General features: G+C 39.6%; 1 protein-coding gene across 2 annotated transcripts in view; it reads right to left on the reverse strand.

The window, feature by feature from the left end:
• The window catches only part of znf507 (zinc finger protein 507), a 19399-nt gene extending 6896 nt beyond the window's left edge, over positions 1–12503 (reverse strand). Inside the window, exons 1-4 of one of the 2 annotated variants that reach the window (XR_002921668.2) lie at positions 12123–12503; positions 3178–5298; positions 836–953; positions 651–759 (exon numbers count right to left, since the gene is read on the reverse strand). Coding sequence is in view for 1 of the 2 variants with exons in the window: in XM_024294973.2 (XP_024150741.1) it covers positions 651–759; positions 836–953; positions 3178–5295 (2345 nt within the window). In the remaining variant the exon portion in view is untranslated. The remainder of the gene's footprint in view (positions 1–650; positions 760–835; positions 954–3177; positions 5299–12122) is intronic. The other variant, XM_024294973.2, reaches the window with a different exon arrangement.
• Positions 12504–13301: the final 798 nt, after the last annotated feature.

The raw sequence follows: 13301 nt of genomic DNA on the forward strand, positions 1-13301 counted from the left end.
ATCGTATCGTATCGTGAGGTACCCAGTGATTCCCAGCCCTATTAAGAATACAACTTTTTCTTTATGAATACGTTTCTTTTTGACAGCTATCTTACCCCATAGCCCAAACTCTGATTTGGCGTTTCGGTAAACGCACTGAAATGGTCACATGACCAAAGCCAGGTTCTCCTTCAGTTTGAGATGCAGTTGAAAGAGAATCTGTTGAGACTCTGGAGCCACTTGTGGCTCTTTAACCTCCATAGTGGCTCTAATTGTTTCTGTGTTTGAACACAGGTGACCAACGATACCAGCTTTCAGAGAGCTAGAGAGCTAAAGAGCAGGCGAAGCTCCGCCCCCACTCATCAGCAAGTCTCAGCAGGTCCAACTCAGAATAAATATGAAAGAAGAAACCTTTCAAACGGTGTCTCTCCTCCACACAGAAACATTGATCCGGGGATGTGTGATTCTGAAGGTGTCAGACTGAATCATTATTAGTCTTTCAAGTGACGGCGGACGGCGGCGGCTCTGCAGCAGCCTCCTGATCTGTGCTTCTCTTTTGATCTGCAGGACCGGACTTTGTCTTTTATTTCGTGTCTCCGGTGAAGCCTCAGTTGTTTAGAGGTTGATATATTGGTGTAGAACATTTCTGCATGTATCTATGAACTACTTACCGGTACGGTTTGTCAGAGTTGTGGATCCTCCGGTGGTTCCTCACGCCGACATACGTAGAGCTGGTGTAGTTGCACACGTCACATTTAAACACCTTCTGCGCGTTACCTTCTGGAAGGACATCCAACAGATCTGGTCTGAGCTTCAGTCTGTGCACCAACACAAAACCGTCACACAGCAAATGTACCTTCATCTGTTCCCCTGTCAGCGTCTTCCACGGATACGACGGTCTCTGCGACCCCCGTGAGGGCCGACACGTCGTCCCTGACACTGTGGTGCTCCCGGTCGTGACTTCTTAACTGACTCTGAGGAAGAAAAATCTCTGATTAATATTAAATATTTAATCTTTCTCTTATTTATAAAACACAGTCCAACTTTCTTTTTGGCGTCACGGCTTAAAGTTGTTAAATAAGTTTAATTATTTGATAAACTTAACAGCATTTAGTACAAAATTTCCAGGAATGACTGAAAGATTTGTTTATAACACATCAGTCGGTGTTGTTGATCATTATATGTGTGGATTAGGACGGAGTATCGATAATAATTTACAGAAACGATTCGATTCACAAGAGCCTGAATCGATTCCATTCCAATTTTTTTTTATTCAGTTCAATTCACATTTATACACATTTATTTAGAAATTAGTGCTGCCACAAACAATTATTTTTAATAGTCGACTAATCACCGATTATTTTTTCTGAGATATACAGCATTACCTGAGATAAGTGTGAATAGTGGGAATGCTGTAAGCTGAATTTGACCACTGAAGATGCTGAAACTGATAGCTAAAAACACTGAAGCTGATAGCTGAAATCGCAGAAGCTAAAAGCTAAAAATGCTGAAGCTGATATCCAGCTAAAATTATTAGCTAAATGCCAAATTAGCCAAAAAAAAAAAAATTAAAAAGCCCAAGTTATCCAAAACAGCTAGCATGTAGCTGAAATATTAGCTAAATTCCAAAATAGCCTAAAAAACCTTAATAAATGCCTAAACTGTCCAAAAACCTAACAGAATGCCAATATAATTTTCAACTTTACCAAACTTTGACTCCACATGATATAAAGTAACGACTAATTGACTATTAAATTAGTCGTCAACTGTTTTATTAGTCGACTAGTCGCGGCAGCCCGAGTCTCAATGCTGTACTAACATGACCACAGTCACATTCACAGAAGGGTAAATCTGGGGTTAAGGGTAAATCTGGGGTTAAGGGTAAATCTGGGGTTAAGGGTAAATCTGGGGTTAAGGGTAAGTCTGGGGTTAAGGGTAAGTCTGGGGTTAAGGGTAAATCTGGGGTTAAGGGTAAGTCTGGGGTTAAGGGTAAATCTGGGGTTAAGGGTAAATCTGCTCCCAGACAGACGTTTCTACATGGAGACGATTAACCTCATCAAAATGATTCCGTAAATGAACAGGACTTGTTTGGGATTTGAAGGGTTTAAAGGAATCCCTTCCCGTTTAACAACAGAGAACTTCGTGTTGGAATGAAAGCGTGTATAAACATGAACTCACAGCTGGAGAGCTCAATTCCACACATTCTGTTGCCTCATTTCCTCCCTTCACACAGCAGAGCAGCAACTAATGATGTGCTGGCTCTGGAGGCTGCTGAGTGATCAACTGTTGCTGCAAAACATCTCTATTCATAAATCACATTTCAAGACAAATATTGGGCTTAGCTCTGAGTTTATCAGCAAAGAACACACAGATCCAACAGATTTAAGTTTGTTCAATTATTTTTACGTGTCAAGAGTTAAATGATAGTAAAATGCTTAGTTTACTTTGACAGTGGTGTATTATTTTTAATTCATACCATTTTTGTATTACATTTATTTATTTATTTAAAAAAGGTTTATAGTTGATAGTAAAAGAAGTAAAACGATGACGGTGCACCAAATTATATTGCCAGAAAATGTCAGGTTTGATTTTTTTTTTACAGAGAATGTATTTCATTTTGAAAGGAACTTTAATAATAAATAAAAGTTGTCTTACACAGAAAAATATAACTTTGCTTTAATTCCATTATTCTCAGTATTTTAAAAACTACATTTTGTCAATTAATTGCTTAAACTCTTAAAAACTTAAATTATTTCTTGCTATGAAATAAAATTACGTATGTTTTTGCTTTAAATAAAAGCTTAATCTAAGTAATCTTGGAGCTGAAGTGATTTGTCGCAAACAGGTATTAAATGGCTTTTAATTTAGGTATTAAATCAATTTAAATCAAATAAATTTCTACGTTTGATGCAAACCTAAAATAAAGTCTGCAGTACTGTTTTAACCCTTTAAACCGTCGATGATGGCAGCAACACCTCAGTAACTCTTCAACCGTTAATGTGATCAATGTGAATCAGATGATTCTGACACGGACAATGCCACACAATCCGTTTGAACCTGTTGTTCAGAATCAGATGGGATTATGTTAATCTTATGAACGGCTTAAGAATCACAGAAGTCAAAAGGAAGTAAACACTGGAGCTAAAGTTCTGGTTTTCTAGTGGTTTACGGGAGTGAAGGATCAGCAGAAGTCCTCACCTTGTAGTGGAAGGTTTCTGGACACTGCTTGCACTGGTACGTCCTGGTCTTGCAGTGGTGGATCATGTGGTTCTCCAGCTCTTTGCTGCTGGAGGCCTTGTGCTCACAGATGGGACACTGGTACGGCGGCCTCTGCTTGTGCACGCGCAGGTGCTGCTTGATGTAGCCCTTGTTGCAGCTGCTGTAGCGACACAGCCGGCACCGGTACGGCCGCTCGCTGCCGGGGATGTAGTCCACCAAGCCGCCGTCGGGGGCGCCCAGCAGCCCGTCTGCTCCGGGAATGCTGCACATGTAGCTCTCCGCTCCGTTCTCCGTGACCACGCCGGCCAGGGCGCCGCGCTGGAACTGCGCGTTGTCCCGCAGCTCCTTTAGAATGTCCTCGTCGGAGGCGTTCTGGTCCGAGCGCTCGCGGAGCCTCTCGATGACGGTGAGCAGCGACATGCTGATGCCGGCTTTGGTGGAGGGGCTCTCGTCGTCTCCGGCGGCGAGCGGACATAAATCTTCCTCCTCTTTGACCTCGCCGTGGAGCTCCAGATTCAGCAGGGCGGCTGCAGTCTCTCTGTCAGAAGCCTTTTTTCCAGCTTCTAAAAGCTTCACGTTTGGCGTCAGGTTGACTTTGGCGCCGGAGGCAGGCAGCTCCGGCATCCTCATTGGCATGGCAACGAGTGCCTCGGCGGCGAGAGAATGGAGGCGGAGAGATTCCGAGTGGGTCCTCTTCCGACCGGCGGGGGGGACGTTCTCATCCCGTGAAGAGTCACCGCTCTTGATGACTGAGGGTTTGACGTCGCCACCTGCAGGCTGACTGTCAGCTTCTCCTGCGTAGTCTTGCTCCGCCTCTTTTTCATCCCGGTCCATGTCCGGGCTGAGCAGCAGCGGCTTGGTCACCAGAACCGAGTCTTCAGCTGAAGGCAGCCGCTCCACGATCACGTTGATGTGGCCCACGCTGTTGGGGCTGCTGTTGATGATCTTCTGAGCCGACGACAGCAGGCTGTCCGGCGCCGAGGAGGAGCTGCCGTGCCGCCCGTCCACCTCTGGCTCGGCCTCCGCCTCCGTGGTCACCTGCACCTCCACCGCAGGCTCCTCGGAGCTCATGTCTTTGGGGAACTCGCCATCCTCCTCGCCCTTTGAGGCTTTCGGACTTTCCCCGGAGAGACTTTCGTCCTTGTTGTCGACGGCGAGCGGCACGCAGAGCTGCAGCTTGAAGGAGGCGGGGCCTTTCTGCAGGCTCTGATCCTGAACACCAGAGAGGACGACCACGTCCTCCCTGGGCGCCATGCTGTTAGCAGGAGCCTGCGCCTCTTTCTTGATGGAGGCCGCCTCCTCGTCCTCAAAAATGGGGTAGGAGCAGTCCACCAGGCCGGCGTGCTTCCAGGCGTGGGTCTTCAGCATCCGCTGCTGCGTGCAGACGTAGCTGCAGATCAAGCAGCGGTACAGCCCGTACTCCTCGAACCGGTACCAGCTCTTCCTGGAGCTCTCCACAGAGCCCTGGACCAGCTCCCGGCTGTCCCCCTTCCCGTCCTGATCTGGATGTGCGGAGCCGCCCTTCACGTCCCCCCCGTCCTCGAAGTGCAGCCGGACGTGCGCCTCCAGCTGGGCCTGGTCTCTGGAGGCAAAGTGGCACTCGGAGCACATGAGGATGAGGTCGCTGTGCTGCTCGTTGTGCTGCTTCAGGTGCTCCTTCAGCTGGGGCAGCGTCTGGGACAGGAAGGGGCACAGGCTGCACTGGTAGCACGTCACCGTCCGCCTCTGAGTCCCGCCCGCCGCCACGCCGTTGTTGTTGTTGTTGTCGGCATGGGCGCCCGCTTTCCTCGCCTCCTCCTGCCTTTTGACTTTCTTACAGGCAGAAACCTCCTCAGCGGCGCCCCCTCCTGCAGAAGTCGCAACGTGGAGCACCCGCTTCTGGCCCCCCAAGCCGGCCCGCCGATGGGGCTGCTTCTCGACGATCTTGCTGAGCTTCTCGATGACTTGGATGAGCGAGTCGTCGGCCTGTTTCAGCTGGAAATGGCGGGGGGCTTCCTTGGTTTCGGGCTGGCGGCTCTGAGGTCCCAGCGGGGGGGGAGAGGGGGTCGCAGGCGAAGAGTGTGTGATGAGGACAGCTGCACCGCCGTTCTCATCCATGACCTGGAGGACAGCAACAGGGTTTAGACCTTACAAGGGGAAACCTTTGAAATATCACAGCCGGTTCTCTCAAGTCTCCTACGACCAAAGTCAGTCAAATAAACCTAAAAATAGCAAATTAAGAAGAACTCAAGTCATCCAGGAAACAATCAGAGTCAAGCAGCAATAAAACTTTCTACCTTTTTCCCCCAAAAAATAAAGGTGCCTTTATTTTGATAATTTAGACTTGTTTCCTGTTTTTAGCTTATAGCTAACATTTTAGCATTATGCTAGCTGTTTTTGTTTTTTTCCTTTTGCTAATTTAGATACGTTTGCAGTTTTTCGCTTAATTTGGAGTTTAGCTAACATTTTAGCAGTAAGATGGATGACTTTTTTTTGTTAATTTAGACATGTTTCCATTTCTTGCTTAATTTTGAGTTTCGCTAATATTTTAGCATTATGCTAACTGTTTTTGGCTTATTTAGACATGTTTACAGTTTTTTGGCTAAACTGGCATTTAGTTAATATTTTAGCAAAGTTCCAGCTTCAGCATATTTAGCTAATAGCTTTGGCGTCTTTAGCGTTCACATTCAGCTTACAGCATTCACACTTGTGTTATCGCAGGTAATGCTATATATCTAATTTTATTTGCTCTGATGCGTGAAAGCTCAAAGCATTAACATGTTCACTTTAAGGACCCCTCCGGAAAGAATGACTAAAGTGAAGACCATATGGACCATTTACTCGATGGAAAAATTGACTTTTCAGCAAAAACAATTATAGTTGCAGATTTTCAACAAAAAAAGGGAAAAATTGTTCCAATATGTGAAAAATTCACAGTAGATTTTGACACCTAAAGCTTTGAATTAACACAAAAAAACATTCAAAAATGTGTGTTTTAAGTTTATTTATCGTTGTTTCTTGTTTTGCTGATTCATGCCTGTAAATGATACATACATACAATGAAAAAAAGTAAAAAACAAAAAAAAAAACACTTTAAATCCCACCTTCTCCAACAAATTTTTATTTTTAATAAAATAGACAAAAGTGAAATGTTAATGTTCAAAGAAAAACTTTGAAATTCTACAGCCTAAAAATACATTTCAATTAATTATTTAATAACGCAAACATTGATTCTATTTTTGACTTTTCATAAACAAAAAGAACCAAAACTGTTTGGGAAAAAGAGCAACTTTAAAATAAGGTTTAAAATAACAGAGCCCCTTTAATGCAGCAGCTCTGCATGACTGAGGTTCTGACCGAGCAAGAACTTAAGAACCCAAAACAATGTGTAATTAGGGCTTCGTATCGCCAATAATATCCATAATTAATTTTATTGAGATATTTTTCAATTCTTTGGATCTACTCAATTTAATTCAATTTTAAGTTTACATGGTTTACATATGAACACACTTTTGTGTAGAAATAGATTAATAATCTATATGTTTTAAAGATTTTCATATTATCTGATTCAGTTCACATACTCTAAACTGTATCAGTGAAATAAAAATGAGATTGTTAATATCATACAGTGTTACATGGATTCTTTAAAAGGAGAAGTTCCAACTATTGTTCTGCTTCTCCTGGGGGACGTTTCAGTTTGGCCACTAGGTGGCGATCAGGCTATAGCATCACACCTTATTCCAGAAGACGATGAAAGTATGAGCAAAACTAATGTTTTAGATCACAAATGGTTACTTTAGGAAATATTTCCTTAAAAGAGTTTGCAAAATTCATGTCTCTGAGTTTTGTTCATTTAAACAGCAATGTATGTCTAGGTCGACCGAGCGTTAGCATTAGCCGTCCTATGGGAAATCCCATTATATGTTAGCATCAAGCTAGCAGACTTTGCTTTATGTGTTAGATCAATCTCTACTTTTATTGCACGATTATTGATCTATTAAGCTGAGATCAATTCAGATCGATTAATCGGTTTGATCAACCCAAACCAGTGTGGGATTACTGGTTTTGTAGTCCAACTAAAGAAGCTCCTGCAGCACAAATGCAAACCTGACATGGGTTCAGCTGCTATCCTGATGGATATTTCTAGTTACACAATAAATAAATGTCACTTGTGTGGTATGTAAACAAAGAGAAGGACTGTGTAAGTATTTGACTTTCACCACTTCCTGTCTCTGAAGAGCTCGTCAGATCTGAGGTGAACAGAGAGCAGCAGGAACACGCCTGCAGCCGCTCAGAAAAACACCAGAGTTACAGCCACAAAGTTATCGCAGACTCTAACGATCCATTTCTAACGAAAGAAAGCTTTTAATTCAGGAGTTTCAAATGATGAGGTCACTTTCAAAGGAAGAAGTTCCCATTCTTGGTAATAAATACATTTATCTGTTCCAAAAGGAGCCCGAGTTCAACTTTTTTATGACAAAGTTCCATTTTTTTAATATAATTTTTATTATTGAAGTAATCCAGCAACAGGAAGACGACAGAAAACTGATCTACACATCGATGGATTTGTTTCCATTTAACTGAAACTTGACTCCTTCATGGTGAATCCTGTTGTGACGAGTTCACAAACTTTTTCTTCACCAAACTTAAAGTGTTGAACAAGTTTCAGTCACTCAGGTATTTAGTTAAACTTTCCTGAACAATGTACTTCATTTTAATGTGTTGTGTCTCCATACAACTATTTATTGATAAATCCTTTTGATAAGGAAAAAACGCTGTTTATAAGAGATGCAAATTATAAATGTAAATTAAAATTCAGTGTTTATCTGTAATAAAGATTTAACTGATATGATCCTCAATGTTATTTTCTCGTTTTTCATTCTTTGTCGCCTCTATAAACAAAGACTCTTTCTACTGACTTTCTTCCACATAACTAATATTTCAGAGATCAGGTTGAAACTCTTATTTCAGTTTGAATTGACTATTTATTCCAATGGAGATTTATTGCTGAGTTTCTTTGTATTTTTGGTTTCTTTAAACCACTTTGGGGATAAATCTGTAAAAGATGTTACAGTACAAAGTTTATAATGATGGTATGTTCCTGGTATAGAGAATATGTGTTCATTACATTATAAATTCCAAAGTACATATAAGCAAAAACGCCAGTAAAAATAAGGATAAAAAGTTAAAGTGTTATTTTGAAAATCAGAAATCCTCATTCCTCTTGTGTTTTTTAAACACAAAGTTTGTGCAGTTATTAATAAATGTGGAAATGTGGGACTATTTTTAAAATAATTTAAAACAAAAATACAGATATTTTAAATGAAATGTTTAAATATTTTTTTTCCACCAACAATAATTTTTCAGAGTTTAGTTTTCATTCAAATAATACATTTTGTTTTGATCTAATTTCCTCACAAAAATGTAAATCAGTCTTTTGTACCCGAGTCCTGAACTTCCAGTTTTCTGGCACCAAATCCGATTTTTTTCTGTTTCTTCTTTGCTTTTTTCTGCTGTACTGATGCAGAGAACGGTTCTGCACAGAGTTCTGGACCTTAATACTAATGTGCAAATATTTTATAATCAAAGACTAAGAATTTTTCTATTCTATCCTAATATTAAACAAAAAGAAATGTCTTTAATGCCTTTAAGATTCCATTGTATTTTTTATGTCATTCAGGGTCTTCATTTTTTTTAAAGTTTATGTAAATGAAAAGACATTTAAATTACATTTTTTTAAATGTATTTTGGATTATTTACTAGTGAAATAATTACAAAAGAAAAGTCCTAAGTAAAACCTCCATTCATCCAGACTGAGTTATGTCTGCTTGTACTGTGGTTGCATTTTTATTGCTAAATGTATTGGAGGCTAATTTTGAAGTTAATCAGCTCTCCAGTCTGAGTCTGAATATATGAATAATTGATTCCATAACAAACAGTTTCACTGAGGATTCTGGTTTTTTATGAAATAAAGCAGGATTTTATTTCCAGACTTCCACAGAACAGCTGATGTGAGTTATGGAACAAATGTCAAGGATTTGTTCTTTTCAGCAGGAGAAAAATACTGTTGAATATGGAGCAGCTTCTTTACTCCCCCTACGCTGAAACCTGCAGACACCTGTCCACCTGAGGGTCCCACATTACAGTCTACGAACCTGCAGCCACACAGAAACACGAGTCCAAGTGGACAGAAGCACCACTCTGAATTTAAAAATACAAAAGTGGTTCAGAGCTGAAAACAAACATTCATTGAGTTAAATAATTCCTCCACTTCACACCCACAGTTCTTGCCGTGGGATGGAAACTACGGGATGGCAGGAGGTCCAAAGGTAAAGTCTTTGGAATGATATTTATTTAAGAAACGGACTGAGCAGCACTGTAAACCACTCCTTTTGCCAGATCCTCCCAGCTGCCATGCAGATCTACTGCTTTGAAAATCTTTAAAGTTCCCCTCTGATCCTCTTTTGATATATTTCAAAAGCCAAAACAAAACAAAAAAAGATTGTTTTCTAGGATGTAGTTTCTGCAAAGCGGCCGGAGTTAATCAGAAATTCACCTGAGTTGTGGCCGGGACTTTCCCTCATGCTGTCATATGTAACGGTAGTGAAGAGTGTAAAGAGTCTATTATTGTTATAATTCTCTGATTAAGATTTGCCTTCACTATGACTTTCCATTCTTACTTGTGTATTTTGTTTTATAGTATGACTTATATGTTTTTTTCTTCTTCATTAGGTATTTTTAGCCTCTGGGAATATTACTCTGGAGTGGCTGAAAACTGCAGAAGTCAGAAATTAATGTTTAGGATCAATTTTCTTCATATATGTCCTACGTCATCAGAAAAATATCCCAAAATATGTTAAAAACACAATTTTCATCGGAGTGGGTATCAGATCTGCTCATGGTCCTTGAACGCACCACGGAGATGCTTCTATCCGTTTCCCAGAATGTGTTTTTATTAAAGAAGCTGCAATCACGTTTTCATTTTGATTGACTTTTCCTCCACTAAAATGTTGTTTAATGTCTGTTAATTAAATCTGTGTGGAAATTAAGCCTTTCAACTTCTCTTAAGAGTAATTGTGTGATGGCCAAGTCCGCATTCACTATAACATCTGATGGATCTGTAAAACTACTAGCATGAAGCCCAATGAGGCTAATTTTCTTGGTGATATTAGGCTATGTAAATAAATTGAAATTATAATTATTCTCCTGCTCAAACTCAAAAACACTTTCTCCGATTTCATCAATCTTGGTATCAAAACGTTCAGCTTGTTCAGGACATTACTGCTTGTACTTCTGATATTCATAAACTTTATAGTTTTGGAAATATTGAGAGAAATGAATGAGAAAGTTTTTGAATTTCAATATTTTAAGTAGATTAGCAACAAACCTTTAAACATGGGTCATGTTTTCATCTTTAAGAGTCATTTAAAAATATTTGAGATAAGCTTCTATTTTAGCAACATGCTAACGTTTTTGGATAATTTGTTATCTACTAAGGTTTTCATAGGCTAATTTGGAGTTTAGCTTCTATTTTAGCAACATGCTAACGTTATTGGATAATTTAATTTACTTAAGAATTTTAGGCAATTTTGGAGTTTAGCTAGTATTTAAGCAATGTGCAAACTTTTTTGGCTAATTTGGAATCAACTAAAGTTGTTTATGCTAATTTTGAGTCCAGCTAATATTTTAGCAACATGCGAACGTTTTTAGCTAATTTGTTGTCTACTGAGTTTTTATTGGATAATTTAGAGTTTAGCTTCTATTTAAGCAACAAGTTAAAATTTTTGACTAATTTAGTTTACTGAAGAATTTTAGGCTATTTTGGAGTTTAGCTACTTAGTTAAGCAACGTGCTAGCTTTTATGGATAATTTGGAGCTTAGCTCATATTTAAGTAACACATTAAATATTTTTGCAAGATTTGCATATATTAGGGATTTTTAACCAATTTTACACCATTTTCTTTTTTAAAAGAAATTTAGGCCAACTTCAGTACTCATTCAAAGTTCATAGAAATTTCCAGTCTTTTAACAAATTTAACATTTTGGAAATAGCTTTTGCATTTTCAGCAAATGCCTTCAGCAATTAAAGCATTTGTATCACTATTTTCAGCAAAAAGCTTCAGGGTCTTCAGCAACTACTTTCAGCAAAAAGCCTTCATGCTAGCATTATCAGAGGTAATACAAATGCTCTACTTTTAATGGAATGTCTTTCTTTCTAAATGAGGGTTGACATCTCTGCAAAAATGGACGTTATCTCCCTCCTTCAGTAAAAAAACAGATAAAGTGGGACTGAACAAACAGCTTTTATCAGAGACGTTTTAAGACTGAAAGCAGAGCTTAAAGACCCCCGATAAGGACAACTGTTAAATCCATTCATCCATTCCCACGGCTCACAGCCACGTGCGTCTGTTTACAAACTCAACCGGAAATCTCTCAACTCCTGCGGTTTGATGTCCCTTTCTGATGTCTGCCGTCCACCACTCTCTCCCGGTCATCCAGTGACCGCACTTCCCCTTCCTCTGTCTCCCACTTCTGCTTTCGCGAACACATCAGAAACACTGGATCCGAAGCGGCGGGAGTAGAAGAAAATACTCCAGTGAGTCACTCCATCCGGGGGGACGTCAGCCGCCCCAGTCTCACGGCAGCACCTGTTCGGGTCTAAAAATATGCGCCTCGCTCCCACCTTTATATAAAACATAAAGTCCCACGAACAGATTCAGAGCAATGAAATGAGCGGGAAAACTCTCCCAAAAGCAGGTTTCTCCCCGCGCGGCGCCTTCATCTCAAAGTGGGGTTCAGGCAGTGGCCTCACTGCTAGCTTAACAGCCTGTTGTTCCAACACGAGTTTCAGACACGAATAATAATAAAAGGACGTTTGAGGCCCCCCCACGGTTAATGAGTGACCGCTGCGCGCGCGGCCTCGCGTAAAAACTAACCATACTCACCGACAGAAACGAGACTCGACGCTCTTTGTCCTCAGAACATAAAAACTGCTTGGTTTTATTCGTTAGCCATAAAAACAGAGTGGCCTCACTGTCTCCCACACTGCAAAATGGCGATGATGGAAGAGCGGTCACGTGACCCGGAGTTTGTGTCAGGTGATCCCGCCAACGGGCGGATGGTGTGCTGCCTTCAAGTGCTGCTCGTTGAACACATGGGCACCTCGCGATGCGTTCAAATATCAAAATCTTTACGAATTTATGTGATTTTTTTCAGTTTAAGCAACCAACAAAAAAAAAAATACAAAAACAACAAAGATCAATCAATTCAAAACATTTAGTCTCTGCAATCCATATCAGTTTAAAAATAAATTAATGTATGATGAAGAAAAAATTAATTTCTGATTGTCTCAAATGTGTGTCTTTTGGACTTCAATTTGACAGATAAATAAAATAAAATAAAATAAATAAAATGCATTGTTTCTGTTTCAAAAATTTAGTTATCAGATATTTTTCGCCAAAGCAAGTTTTCCAATGTTTGACTTTTGATATTTTTTTCCGCTTATGTTAAAATTAAAATTTATTTTTAATATAGATTTTTTTCTTTAATCTTTGACAAATACATTGCAGTTTTATTTATCCCTAAGCAACAACTCATGTAAGGTGCAAAACTATGTATGTAAATCAACTTTTAGTGGTCCAATAGTTTTTGCAAGAAGCTTAAAAGGCTAAAACAATTTAAAAATAACAAAATTATTTTATTGCAAAAGTCACGATGAAAAGTGCACTTGTTAAAATTCAAAAACTCTAATTTTTGGCATATCTTGAGTCCTAAATATGAGTATACGTTTTCTAAAAGTCAATAAGGCTATATTTTAAACAAACAGATAAACAAAATGTTTGCATTTTCTTCAGTCTTCAGATATCTGCTCATTTTTAACTAATTGAAACCTAATTTTGTTCTATTCTTTCATATAAAAACTCAATTTTGCATTCCTTTAGTTCCAATTTTTGAGTATCATGTAAAAAATGGCTAAAAAATCAAACAAAATCTAAAAAATTCCACTTAAATTTAAAACTCTAAAGGAAACCCTGGAAAACGTTTTTATTGGAAGCAACAGTTTGTCAATCAGTTTTCATAGAGATAAGCCTGTAAATGTGTGACAGCTTCACAGTAAAAAAAAA

This window comes from Oryzias melastigma, linkage group LG3 (assembly GCF_002922805.2).
Source record: "Oryzias melastigma strain HK-1 linkage group LG3, ASM292280v2, whole genome shotgun sequence".
NCBI classification, from domain to species: domain Eukaryota; kingdom Metazoa; phylum Chordata; class Actinopteri; order Beloniformes; family Adrianichthyidae; genus Oryzias; species Oryzias melastigma.